We start from the raw sequence: 13,735 nt of genomic DNA on the forward strand, positions 1-13,735 counted from the left end.
CAACAGTACTGGTGGCACGGAGGGGGTTAACAGTCCTACCAGACCCGGATGATGCAAGCGGCAGCAGCAAGGGGAACAGACTGAGGAGGCTGTGGAGGAGAGGCAGCAGCACGGAGATGAATGGCTTCAGGATCGGACGGCAGAGAGGATTCCACGCAGCACTATGAGAAGTGTAGCCCGACGAAACCGGAAGTATCGGAGCGCATGTAGGAAGCTCCGCCCCCCTCTGCCGCGCTGAAGGAGAAGCCGAGCCGCGCGCGGCAAAATGATTTTAACCCCCAAGGTGATGAAGTGCCGGCCAAGATGAAATGGCGCCGTTCGCGCCAAGTAAGCGGCCCCCGCCGCGCCTGGATGTGGCAGACGGCCTCCTTGCCTGCAGCCGTCCCCTGAAGGCAGCGTCCGTGCCAAGGACTTGCCCAAGACAAAGTCCCCCCCAAATGATGCCCGGTAACGGTCCTGATATGCCCATGGGGGGGGGGGGTGTAGCAGTGGTGGGGGTGTAGCAGCGGTAGGAAGGGGAGGCTGGAGCAGCCACTCTCCCCATATGCTGTCTTCGCCCTCAATCCATCCAGCGGGGTCGCCCCTTCAGCTCCTGGCACCGCAGTGGCAGGAAGCCGGGGGAGGGACTTGGCGTGCGGGCGACCCTGAGCTGGCGGGACGCAGGGGAGCGAGGCTGCCCTGGTCCACCTTGTCTTCTGTGGGGGAGGCGGCAGTGCGGAATTACCGGCACTGGCGCAACTCAACCCCGGGAGAAACAGAGGGGTCTAATGCGCCTCTGTTGTCCCTGTAAGTATAAAAAAATCGAATTAAAACAACAAATAACGCAAAAAATAAAAAATTATAGGAAAACAACCCTGCATAAGCAGGGGGTGTCTTGCCTCCTTGGACACTAAGCAAAAACTGGCAGTCTCTTCTCCAGGCTGAAGGGTATAGCTGATGGAGGAGGGGCTTACAGCTTTCACTTAGTGTCACGCCTCCTAGGGAGCAGAGCTATACCCATGGTTTCCTGTGTCCCCCAAGGAATATGGGCGAGAAAATAAAAGTAAATTGTGTACACTGACACACCTGAATAATAATATATGCCAGATAACCTAAATTGGCGGACCCAGCCACACTAAGTGCGGGCTAGGTATGTACCTCCAAACTGTTTGAGTAGCAACAGTCGCTAGGAAATAAAAAATTTCTCTACCTCACTCGTCGATGAGTGTTTCGGAAGCATGCGGCGGAAAACATTAATAAGCCCCGCCCCTTTGGCCAGGCATCAACTGAAAATGGAACCGATCAGCAGGAGAATATCAATAGGACTTAAAATTTTAAAGGCTATGTACACCTTTGAGGGCGATTTCTTTTTATTATTGCATTGTACTTATTTTGAGCTAAAAATCTTATTTTTTTTTATTTTTTATTTCAATCAGTCTTTATTAAAACTATGGAATCCTTTTTTGGGTACATAGCTGAGATCCTGTAGTAGCAGCCTGTGGATTTTTTGTCTTTTTCGTCATCTAGGGAGAAGATGGGCTCCTTATCTCTGCTCTCTGACCTTATAAACACTCATTATAGCTCAGTTCTCATTTTACTGAAAAGAATGTGTCTTAAATAAGTGTTTATGACCTCTTAGTAATTTACAGAAAAGGTTTATTAGATGACGGCACAAGGTGAAAGTGAAACTACCAGTCACACAGTTAGAAAAACAGTTAACGCTTTGTGACAGAATGGCTTAATACTTTTAACCCCTTAAGGACCAGCGCCGTACATTTACAGCGAGCTGATCGGGTGGGTGCAGGAGCTGTGCCCGCCCAATCAGCGGCACGGACCTGGCAGTCACTAACAGCCAGGCCCCTGCTGCAGACACCGGCATCGGTGAAAACCCAGATGCCGGCGTCTTAACCCTTCGTATGCCACAGTCAGCTTTTACGGCGGCATACACGGCTACCCCAACAGGTCCCCGTGCTGCAGTGGCAGGGAACCAAATGGCAGAGAAGGCAAGCCCGATGCCTTCCATAGGCATCGGATCTTGACTTCTACAGAAGCTTGTGAGATCCAGCCCCTTAGGCTGGGTCTCACAGGCAGGCTGTCAGCATAAAAGCTGACTGCCAATGCATTACAATACAGGTTGTATTTTAATGCATTGCAGAGGGGATCAGACCCCAGAAGTTGAAGTCCCAGAGGGGGACAAAAATAAAAAAACTGTAATAGCGCTGTAGCGGAGGGCTGTAGCGGTGAATGGGAAGCACTGGCAGCAGATCACTGCAGAACACGGTGCCGGGGACCGCGGCGGTAAGCAGGGGAACAGCGGCGCACAGCAGCCACTGTTACACTGTTATTGTGTAAAACTTAAATTAAAAAAATAATAAAAGTATACTTATTAGGTATCGCCACATCCATAAGAACCTGCTGTATAAAAAATATTGCATGAACTACGGTAACCCCCTCAGGTGAATACCATAAAAAATAAATATATATATATATATATATATATATATATATATATATATATATATATATATATATATATATATATATATATATAAAAAAACGGTGTAAAAAAACTGATGTCACCTTACATCACAAAAAGTGTAAAACCAAGCGATCAAAAAGTCATATGCACCCTAAAATAGTACCAGTCATCTCATACCTAAAAAATGAGCCCCTACATAAGACAGTCGCCCAAGATAAAAAAAAAATAAAATAAAATTATGGCTTTCAGAATATGGAGACACAAAAAATAGTTTTTTTTCAAAAATGCTTTATTATGTAAAACTGAAACAAACCAGAAAAAGTAGTCATATTTGGTACTGTCACGACCGTAACAACCTGCTCTATAAAAATAACACATGATCTAACCTGTCCGATCAACATTGTAAAAAACAAGAAATAAATAGTGCCAAAACAGCTATTTTTTGTTACCTTGCCTCACAAAAAGTGTAATATAAAGCAACCAAAAATCATATGTACCCTAAAATAGTACCAACAAAACTGCCACCTTAACCCGTAGTTTCCAAAATGGGGTCACTTTTTTGGAGTTTCTACTCTAGGGGTGCATGAGGGGGTCTTCAAATGTGACATAGCAACTTAAAATTATCCCAGTGAAATCTGCCTTCCAAAAACAATATGGCGTTCCTTTCCTTCTGCGCCCTGCCGTGTGCCCTTACAGCAGTTTACAACCACATATGGGGTGTGTCTGTAAACTATAGAATCAGGGTGATAAATTAGTGGTGGGCGATATGGCCTAAAATTTATATTGCGATATAATTTTAAGCATGTGCGATATGCAATATATTGTTTTATATATGGGGGGGGGGGGTGTTTAAACTTTTTTTTTTTTTTTTACTTTTTATTTAATAACTATTAGCCTCCTTAAGGGCTAGAACCCTTGTCATATTCACCCTAATAGAGCTCTATTAGGGTGAATAGGACTTTACACTCTCCCTGCTGCCCTGTGCTTTCTGCACACAACAGCAGGGAGCTGACCATGGCAGACAGCCTATCATGTGCCCCCCAGCCTCTCATGTGCCCCCCCAGCCTCTGATCTGGCCCCCCTCCCAGCCTCTGAACTGCCCCCCCTCCCAGCCTCTGATCCGCCCCCCCTCCCAGCCTCTGATCCGCCCCCCCTCCCAGCCTCTGATCCGCCCCCCCTCCCAGCCTCTGATCCGCCCCCTATGGTAACTCAAATCCACCCACCCCCCTCCCCAGTATTAATCATTGGTGGCAGTGGCCACAGGGTCCCCCTCCTCCTCCCCATCATTGGTGGCAGCGGGCAGTTCCGATCGGAGTCCCAGCAGTGTAATGCTGGGGCTCCGATCGGTTACCATGGCAGCCAGGACGCTACTGAAGTCCTGGCTGCGATGGTATGTTAGTGAGCAGCATTTTACTCAAGTGCGCCATGGCCGCCGGTCGCTCCTTCTTCTCATAGGTCTGTGCGGCGCATTGCTAATGCTATAGGAATTAGCAATCCGCCGCACAGACAGAAGAAGGAACGCCCGGCGGCCACGGCGCACGTGAGTATAATGCTGCTCGCTAACATACCATCGCACCCAGGACTTCAGTAACATGACTCCTGGCTGCCATGGTAACCGATCATAGCCCCAGCATTACACTGCTGGGACTCCGATCGGAACTGCCCACTGCCACCAATGATGGGGGGGAGGAGGGGGACCCTGTGGGATATGGCCGGCACATTCATTGGTGGCGCAGTGGCCACAGTCCCTCCGCTCCTCCTCCTACTCTGCCCTCATTGGTGTTCAGCGGCAGCCGCGCACAGTGGGGAGGGAGGGACTCCCTCCTTCTCCCTCCACTGTGCCGGCCGGCTCGGGAGAAAATGGTGCGCGCAGAGAGCGCGATCATATCGCGGTCCGGCGATATAGGCGATATGGCGAAAATCCATATCGTGGCCCAAATTTATATCGCATATCGCCTATATCGCCCACCCCTATGATAAATATTGAGTTCTGTTCGGCTGTTAACCTTTGCTTTGTTAGCGGAAAAAATGAATCAAAATGGAAAATCTGCCAAAATAGTGAAATTTTGAAACACCCACAGGGTTGACAAAGTTAGTAAAATCAGTTTTGAATACCTTGAGGGGTGTAGTTTCTAAAATGGGGCCATTTATGGGTGGTTTCTATTATATAAGCCCCACAAAGTGACATCAGACTTGGTCCTTAAAAATTGTGTTTAGAAAATTTTCTTAAAAATTTTAAGATTTGCTTCTAAACTTCTAACGTCCCAAAAAAAGAAAATGTAATTTACAAAATGATCCAAAACATGAAGTAGACATATGGGAAATGTAAAGTAATAACTATTTTAGGAGGTATCAGTATCTGTTTTAAAGGCAGAGAAATAAAAAATTTTCAAAATTTTTGGTAAATTTGTTATTTTTAATAAATAAAAATAAAATATTTTGACTCAAATTGACCACTGTCTTGAAGTACAATATGTGACGAGAAAACAATCTCAGAATTGCTTGGATAAGTAAAAGCGTTTTAAAGTTAACACCACATAAAGTGACATGTCAGATTTGCAAAAAATTGATTTTTGCACTTACCGTAAAATCCTCTTCTCGTTGGATGCAATGGGGGACACAGCACCATAGGTATATGCCCAGCTGCCACTAGGAGGCTGACACTAGAAGTAAAAAAAAGTGTTGGCTCCGCCCAGATGGGCTATAACCTCTGCAATGACACTAAACTAACCAGATGGTCCGAAAGCAGTAGGAGCATCAAAAAACCAGACAAACAAAGAAGCCAACATGTCCTAAACCAGAAAGAGGACCATTATCACAGGATCCTGGAGAAACCTGAACGAAGAAAAAAAAACAACAAGGGTGGGATCTGTGTCCCCCAATGCATCCAACGCCAAAAAGGATTTTACGGTAGGTACAAAAATAAATTTTTCTCGTGAATAGCATTGGGGGGGGACACAGCACCATGCAACGTCCCAAAGCAGTCCCCGAGGGTGGGAAGAAACCGCCATGCGAAGAACCAATTGCACAGCCGCTCGCAGGACCTTGCGACCCAAACTGGCATCAGCAGAGGCCAAGGAATAAATATGGTAGAACTTGGCCCAGGTTGCGGCCTTGCAGACCTGGGAAGCAGAGGCTAGATGCCGAACCGCCCATGATGCCCCAACTGCCCTAGTGGAGTGAGCGGTCAACCGGAAGAGAGGCTCACGACCCTTCGCCACATAGGCTTCCTTGACAGCCGACCTAATCCAACGGGAGATGGTAGCTTTGGAGGCTTGTAAACTCCTATGTGGGCCCTCAAGGACGAAAAAGAGAGTGTCAGACCGACGGAAGGATTCCGTTAACTGGAGATACAGCCGGAGCGCCAGAACCACATCCAGACGATGGAGAGACCGCTCTCTGGGGTGAGAAGGGTTGGGGCAGAATGAAGGCAGGACAATCTCCTCATTAATGTGGAAGAAAGAAACCACCTTGGGAAGAACGGAGGGAACTAGGTGCAGAACAACCTTGTCCTGGTGAAAAACCAAAAAGGGGGACCGACAAGGGAGCGCCGCCAGCTCGGAGATACTGTGAATAGAAGTAATCGCGACTAAAAACGCAACTTTAAAGGAGACCTAAGAAAGGGAGCCCTCCTTCAAGGGCTCGAAGGGAGAGGACTGAAGGGCATCTAGGACCAAATTAAAATCCCACCAGAGAACGGAAGGGAGGGAACGAGAGGCCAAGGGCCTTTGGAAAAGGACAGACAAGGCCGAGACCTGACCCTTGAGGGAGGCAAGGCGGAGACCCTTCTCAAGGCAGGCCTGAAGAAAGGCAAGAATCCTAGGGACGAAAAAAAGGAGAGAGTGTGAATCTCGCCAGATTCACACCAAGCAAAATAAGCCTTCCAAATACAATGGTAAATCCTGGCCTACTGGGGTTTACCTGCATGAAGTATGGTCTGGATGACTGACTCGCAAAGACTGCGGAACCTCAGGACCGCGTCCTCAACAGCCACACCGTTAAATGAAGTCCAGGTAAACTCGGGTGGAATAGCGGATCTTGGGAAAGGAGGTCGGGACACAGAGGTAGACGCCAAGGGCCGTGGGCGAGCAGGAAGACAAGGTCTGAGTACCATGCCCTGCGAATCCAGTCCGGAGCTACCAATATCGCCGGGACCCGAACCATCTTGAGGCGTTTGAGTACCCGAGGAAGAAGCGGAAGGGGAGGGAAGAGATATAGGAGACTGAATTGGGACCATGGGAGCACCAAGGCGTATACTGCCAAAGACTGAGGACCCCGAGATCTGGCGACGTAAAGCGGAAGCTTGTGGTTCAGACGGGAGGCGAAGAGATCCACGTCTGGAGTTCCACAACGCTGACAGAGTTGTAGAAACACCTCTGGATTGAGAGACCACTCGCTCGGGTCGAGGCGCTGGCGACTAAGGAAGTCGGATGCCCAATTGTTGACTCTGGGGGATGTAGACAGCGGAGAGAGCGTGAACGTGTTCCTCTGCCCACCACAGGATGCGAGAGGCTTCCTTCAGGACTGCCGCGCTTCTGGTGCCCCCCGGTGATTTAAATAAGCCACCACCGTGGAGTTGTCCGTCTGATTACGGACAGGATGACCGCGGAGAAGGGGAGTCCAACAGGACAGGGCTAGTTAAATGACCCTGAGCTCCAGAATATTGATCTGTAGGGAGCTCTCCCGTATCGACCACTGACCCTGGGCTGTGAGAGACCTGAAGACTGCCCCCCCCCCCCCCAACCTGCCAGGCTGGCATCTGTGGAGATCACCTGCCAACGAGGGGGTAAGGAATGATGTGCCGAGGGAGACGGTTAGCGGGTTCAGCCACCAGCGCAAGTCCCAGCGGACCTGAGGGGACAGGAGGATCGGGCGATCGAGGCCTGACGGAGACTTGTTCCACCGGGCAAGGATTGCGAGCTGAAGGGACCGGGTGTGGAATTGGGCGTAAAGAATTGCCTCGAAGGCTGAAAGCATCCGACCCGGGACACGCATGCACACCCTGATGGACAGAGGAGACTGCTCACGAAGGCAAGCCAGCCCTGACTGGAGGGCCACTACCTGTTCCTGAGGAAGGAACACTCGGCACTCCATGCGAAAGTGGCGGACACAGACGAAATAATTCAGCGCCTTTAGATCCAAAATGGGGCGCAGAGAACAGTCCTTCTTGGGAACGGTGAAGAGGTTCGAGTAAAACGTTTGAAAACGTTCCGAGGTCGGGACGAACAAAAGCACTCAGTGAGCTGAAGGAGGGGTCTTCCTGCACGCGGAGAGAATCCCTAACTGCCCTGATGAGATCCTGCATGGCCGCAGACAGAGGTGTGCTCTGCTCCAATCTGGAATCAGAGTCAGAGGTGTCTCCCAAAACGGCGGAAGGTGCAGCAGGGGAGGATTCGTTGACAGCCTCAGACATGTCCTAGGAATGACCTGAGGATGCCGAGGAGGAGCAGGACATGGTTGTGACAACCCGAGGTCGTTTGCGGGACCTGGTGTCAGAACGTAAGCGTGCCCCGTCCACTGAGGAGTCCCTGGGAGGGACAGAGGCGGCTGCACTTTGGGCAGGCAAGCAGTCCAGCGACTCAACTATGGATTGGGAGAGTCAGGCAAGGTTCCCTATGGCCTGGGACAGGGAGGCAGCCCATTCAGGAGGGACCGACACAGAAGGGGTAAGTCAGGGCATCCTGAGAGGGTCTGGGGGCAAGGCACTGCGAACAAAAAGGTTCAGGTTGACCGCATGGTAACTACGGGCGCACATATAATACGTAGCGACCCCGAGGGAGGGGCCGGGGATGGGAGTCTTCTCTGGAAGAGGACATGAGGGCGATTGGGAGCCTGGAAAAAAGAAATCCAAGCAAGTAAGGTAGGGGCCGGCACCACTACACCGGCTAAGCGCACATGAATCAATGCTGTACGTGGCTGGGGAGGACACACACGATCGGAGGTGCTCAGCTGGGCGTAGCAGGTGAGATGCAAGTAGAATCAATGTAGAAAGGAAAATAGACAGCGGCACTCACCCGTGTGTTCACAAGATCAGCAGCTTTTTTTTCAAAATAACATCAGGCAGGGGGCGGACAATTCTGAAGCACGCATTGAACAGCATTGAAAAAAGAAAAGCCAGCCAGAGGCTGTCCTACCGGACCCCAACTGCTGTGTCCCCGAAGAGGTGCTGTAATATTCGCAGGAGAGTGCCAGGAAGGCTGCAGGGAATTTGGAGAGCGTCCCTCAGGAGTGCTGGCAAGATGGAGGCCCAGAAGAAAAGGAGGCAAAAAAGAAGGCGAAACTCCGCCCGCCGCAAAAGCCTGTGCTAAACTGGGATAACAGGAGAGGGGAGCTCCTGGGGAGAAGCGACACACGGGGAGGGGGGGAAGCAGGGCAAATTGAGCACCAGGGCGCCCCCATCAGGAGAAACAGGAGGGAAAGGGGGACAGTGGAACAAGACAAGCCTCCCGAAAAAGGGACTCCCACATCCAGACCCACAGGGGAAGGGGACAGGGGAGAAAACTCACCGTCCGACGTCAAAGTGCCGCAGGGTCACCCCTTCGGCAAACTCGTCACAGATGTGGGATTGCCAGCATGTCACTGCGGATGCAGTATGGGGGATTGGGTGACCGGCGATGCACTCAAAGTACGCGCCTGCAGGGGGTGCAACTAAAGTGGATACCCACGATGGAGTCCCATCCTGCAGCAGGCCGAGACCTGCAGAAGATAAGAAAAAGGGAAAAAATTAAATTAAATTAAAACCAAAAAGACAAGACCTACGGACACTAGACTAAAACTGGTTAGTTTAGTGTCTGTGCAGAGGGTATAGCCCATCTTGGCGGAGCCAACACTTGTTCCTTCTAGTGTCAGCCTCCTAGTGGCAGCTGGGCATATACCCATGGTGCTGTGTCCCCCAATGCCATTCACAAGAACAAACGGCCTGGTCCTTAAGGTTAAAAATGGCAGGGTACTGAAGGGGTTAATAAAGGCCAATTGAAAACATGAGTAAAAGTGAGTAAGATGCAATCATAAACAAAAATTGCCTCCTAAGGTGTACACCCTCACCGATCAGACGTTTGTAGTAGCCGCCAGATCTTAGACATAGAATGGGGCTGGAGGCCGAGAATTGTTCTTTGTGTAGTTGCTGTGCCAGGTTTTTGCATAGGCCATCAGTATCTATAATGCAGAAACCCCTCATATCAGTGAAAGGGATTGTAATGACATTGCTAAGCGAAATATGAAAATAAGGGAATGACTGGTATAACCAAGAAAAAAAAAAACGAATGTCTGACGTGTCATACAGACTTGCTGGAAGACTGCATTTGTGAGGTCTGTGCGACTGGAAAGAATTTTGACAATGACCCTTTGGTTTCAATGGGACTGTTCTGTCCATCTGTTCTATTAGAGCACTATCAGACTTCACGTTAAGTAACAGTGCCCTAGTAACATGGGCTGCGGGTGCAAAATGTAGACTTTGTAAGAGAGGTGTAGATCTAAAAATTTGACACCTTCCGGTAAACTTTTTGGGGTCAAGCTGGGGCGTTCAAATTGATGAAGAAAATGAGCAGCTGAGGTTTACGCCTTAATTTGATATGTAACGCTCAATGCTGCACTTAAACCATTTCAGTGCCTTATCGGGATGTAGTACGGTAAACGAGGAAGCACTACATACTAGTAATATATGCTGCTCATGTTGGCGATATATCAGAAACATGCAAAAAAGTTATCAATAAAAAAAAAAAAAAAGTATAACACAATGTGGAGAGGGAAAACAGAAAAACAGGGTGTGCAAGTGGGGCTCGCACAAGAAGGCAACACCATAGTCATTTTACAAAACATTAACGCTATAGAAAGGATACGAGAAGCGGTCATTCCATGTTGCCCTCTCGACGTAATCCAACTTGACCACGGCGTTGATTGTCGTTAAAAGTTTATTCCATGTCTCGTCAAAATCCACAACTCGTGGCTTCAATGACATGGTGGGGTTTCAGTGTTAAAACCTGCAAAAAAAAAAATATTAAAAAATTAATAAAAAAATTTGACATCAATGTCAATAATTATGGCCCATATTTACTAATGTGAGTGCACCAAAGAGTGGCGTGGCTTACTGGAAAAGGTGCAAGGCTTTGAAGGAAAGGCATCATAGTTAAAGATGAAAATTTAGCATGAAAATTGCAAACACAAGTCAACCAATAGTTGGCACAAAGAAAAGTGTCTCCCCCTGCAGCACATTTATCATCCAGACTGAGCCCCTGTGGTGAATCTGGTGCAGGTCTGGACCGCCTGTCTAGGGTTACGCCATCTATAGGATTAGTAAACCAGTCCCTATGTTTCCTGCAGTTTTATGGTCTTTTAAAATTTAGTTGCACAGGAAGAGTTTAAAAACAGGTCAGAATGGCATAAAGGATTTTGACGGTTACACATACAAACAAAAAAATAAAAAAAATTGTTCCAGCATTCAAGCCTAATTATTACGTCAGTCAGATAACCGAGTTCAGAGTGCACTTTGACTCCTCCAGAGTAACGGTGATCTGTTTTTACATCCATGTCTGCAGTATCGGGTCCCGGGGTCTCCTTCTCCTCCCAGCTTGAACATCACAGACCCAAGCCTGCGTGAATGATTTGCGGTTGCTGTCAGTGAATACCATGATCTGGTTTATTTCTAGAGACTGAAAACCGATATGTACCAGTCCTGCTCCCAGCGAGAAAGTGGGCACTATAGTATCCAGCCTGGGCAATGCCCTGTGAGCTCAATAGCCTGGAGCAGACTGACACACTGTAACAAACTATACAGGTTTTGAGCAGCTCCCGCTGAGGCTTTTAGCTCACTCTTTTTTTTTTTTTCTTCACTAAATAGTGAGGCATTAAGATAAACTATATTACAAAATTACTTCTGCTGTTCCACTACAATACACCGGACTACACCCCGTATCTTTGTGCATGCTGCCAAATATGTGACCTGGGCTGACTGACTCATTCACTGCGCCTCTACTCACAACCAGGAGTCCTTCTTTACACCGCTGGTTGGAGCACCGATACAAAACGGCAAAAGTCCGGACAACGGTAGAAAATGAGAATCTCTCAGCCTTCATCGTAGTTCTGCTACTCACATACCTCAATGCTGAGAAGACAACACGTAGGATGGGTAGAGACAAAGTACATTTCTAGACGCGTTAGTGCATTGGCTCCTTGGATTTCTCCTTGTCCACGGTCTAGAGGCAGCACCGAGTAAACGTGCGACATCCCCGGTGATTAGCGATTCTACCCATGATTAGAGCCCGTCAAACCTCTTCAAATATTTATCAGCCAATCATCAGAAGCGCACGCTTAAAGGGGTTGTCTGGGCTTTTAGTATTGATGACCCATTCCCAGGTCAGCTGTATGAGGAGACAGTGCTCGCAGTGCGCACGTGCCGTCTCTCTTCCTGCTCTCTGCTGCTGTCTATGGTCTTTGGATTAATCCAGAGGATAGGTCATCAATAGTAAAAGCCCGGACCACCTCTTTAAAGGGGTTTTCTCGAGAGTTTTATACTGATGACCTATCCTCAGGACAGGTCATTATTATGAGGTCGGTGGAGGACCGACTCCAGGTACCTCCACCGATCAGCTGTTTGAAGAGACTGCGGTGCTTTAGTGGGCACCGTGGCATCCTCGTTCAGACGCCCATGTGTTTCTATGATAGAAATGACTATTCTTGTCCGCAGTTCCAGACATATTCTCTTTTTTGTGGGTGCAATGGAACAGACATACGGATGCAGACACATAAATACAGTAGTCTGGAAACCCTTTTAAAGGACCCATTCACCTAGAGATCTCTAGACCCAAGATGCCAAAATATGCAGGAAGTTCCAGAGCCATGAAACAGCGATGGCTTGACCACATTTAGAGGATAGGTCAGTATAATGATCATAGCACCACTAGTACAGCTGTGTTCAAAATAATAGCAGTGTGTTTAAAAAAAACTAAATTATGGCTTTTAATTCCACACACACAAATGCATGGGGAACACTACACATTCCATTACAAATCAAAACATGAAGGAAATTCTATCAAATTTGTGTTTTTCTTCTAAAAAAAAATTGAAGAAAAGTGAATATTAAACTGTTCAAAAAATAGCAGTGTTTGTATTCTTCTTTACAAACTCAAACATTCACTATATAAACTGAGAAATGTTTGCAGATTTTGCTTTCCTTTCAATCCCTTCACTAATATTTAGTTGTATAACCGCTGTTTCTGAGAACTGCTGTACATCCGTGTTGCATGGAGTCAACCACCTTCTGGCCCCTGTGAACAGGTATTCCAGCCCAGGATGATTGGACTACATTCCACAGTTCTTCTCTATTTCTTGGTTTTGCTTCAGAAACTGCATTTTTGATGTCACCCCACAAGTTTCTATTGGATTAAGATCCGGGGATTGGGCTGACCACTCCATAACGTCAATCTTGTTGGTCTGGAACCAAGATGTTGCACGTTTACTGGTGTGTTTGGGGTCTATGTCTTGTTGGAACATCCATTTCAAGGGCATTTCCTCTTCAGCATAAGGCAGCATGACCTCTTCCAGTATTCTGATGTATTCAAACTGATCCATGATCCCTGGTATGCGATAAATAGCCCAACACCTTAGGGCTCATTCAGACGGCCGTATGCTATCCGCAAAAATGCGGATCCGTTTTTTTGCGGATTAGATGCTGACCCATTCACTTCTATGGGGCCCTTTTCTATTCCACAGTTCCGCAAAAAAAATGAAACATGTCCTATACTTGTCCGTGAAAATCAGGACATGGCCCCATTGAAGTCTATGGGTCCGCAAAAATACTGAATGCTATACGTTTTTTTGCAGATCCGTTTTTTTGCGGATCCGCAAAAAAACGGATAGCATTCAGTATTTTTGCGGACAGCATACGGCCGTCTGAATGAGCCCTTAGTATGAGAAACATCCCCATATCATGATGCTTGCGCCACCATGCTTCACTGTCTTCACAGTGTACTGTGGCTTGAATTCAGTGTTTGGGGGTCGTCTGACAAACTGTCTCCGGCCACTAGACCCAAAAAGAACAATCTTAGTTTTATCAGTCCACAAAATGTTGCGCCATTTCTCTTTAGGCCGTCAATGTGCTCTTTGGCAAATTGTAACCTCTTCAGCACATGTTTTTTTTTCAGCAGTGGGACTTTGCGGGGGCTTCTTGCAGATAGTTTGGCTTCACATAGGCGTCTTCTAATTGTAAAAGTACTTACAGGGAACTTTAGACCTTCTTTGATCTTCCTGGAGCTGATTGTTGGCCGAGTCCTTGCCATTTTG

The 13,735-nt window shown here is 47.8% G+C and overlaps 1 protein-coding gene across 2 annotated transcripts in view; it reads right to left on the reverse strand.

The window, feature by feature from the left end:
- The window catches only part of CUL2 (cullin 2), a 156,749-nt gene that overhangs the window by 115,106 nt on the left and 27,908 nt on the right, over window positions 1–13,735 (reverse strand). For both annotated transcript variants that reach the window (XM_040434290.1, XM_040434291.1), the window contains exon 2: window positions 10,297–10,437. In XM_040434290.1, coding sequence (XP_040290224.1) covers window positions 10,297–10,415 — 119 coding nt within the window. In that variant the 5' untranslated portion in view covers window positions 10,416–10,437. The remainder of the gene's footprint in view (window positions 1–10,296; window positions 10,438–13,735) is intronic.

This window comes from Bufo bufo, chromosome 5 (assembly GCF_905171765.1).
Source record: "Bufo bufo chromosome 5, aBufBuf1.1, whole genome shotgun sequence".
In the NCBI taxonomy this organism is placed as follows: Eukaryota; Metazoa; Chordata; class Amphibia; order Anura; family Bufonidae; genus Bufo; species Bufo bufo.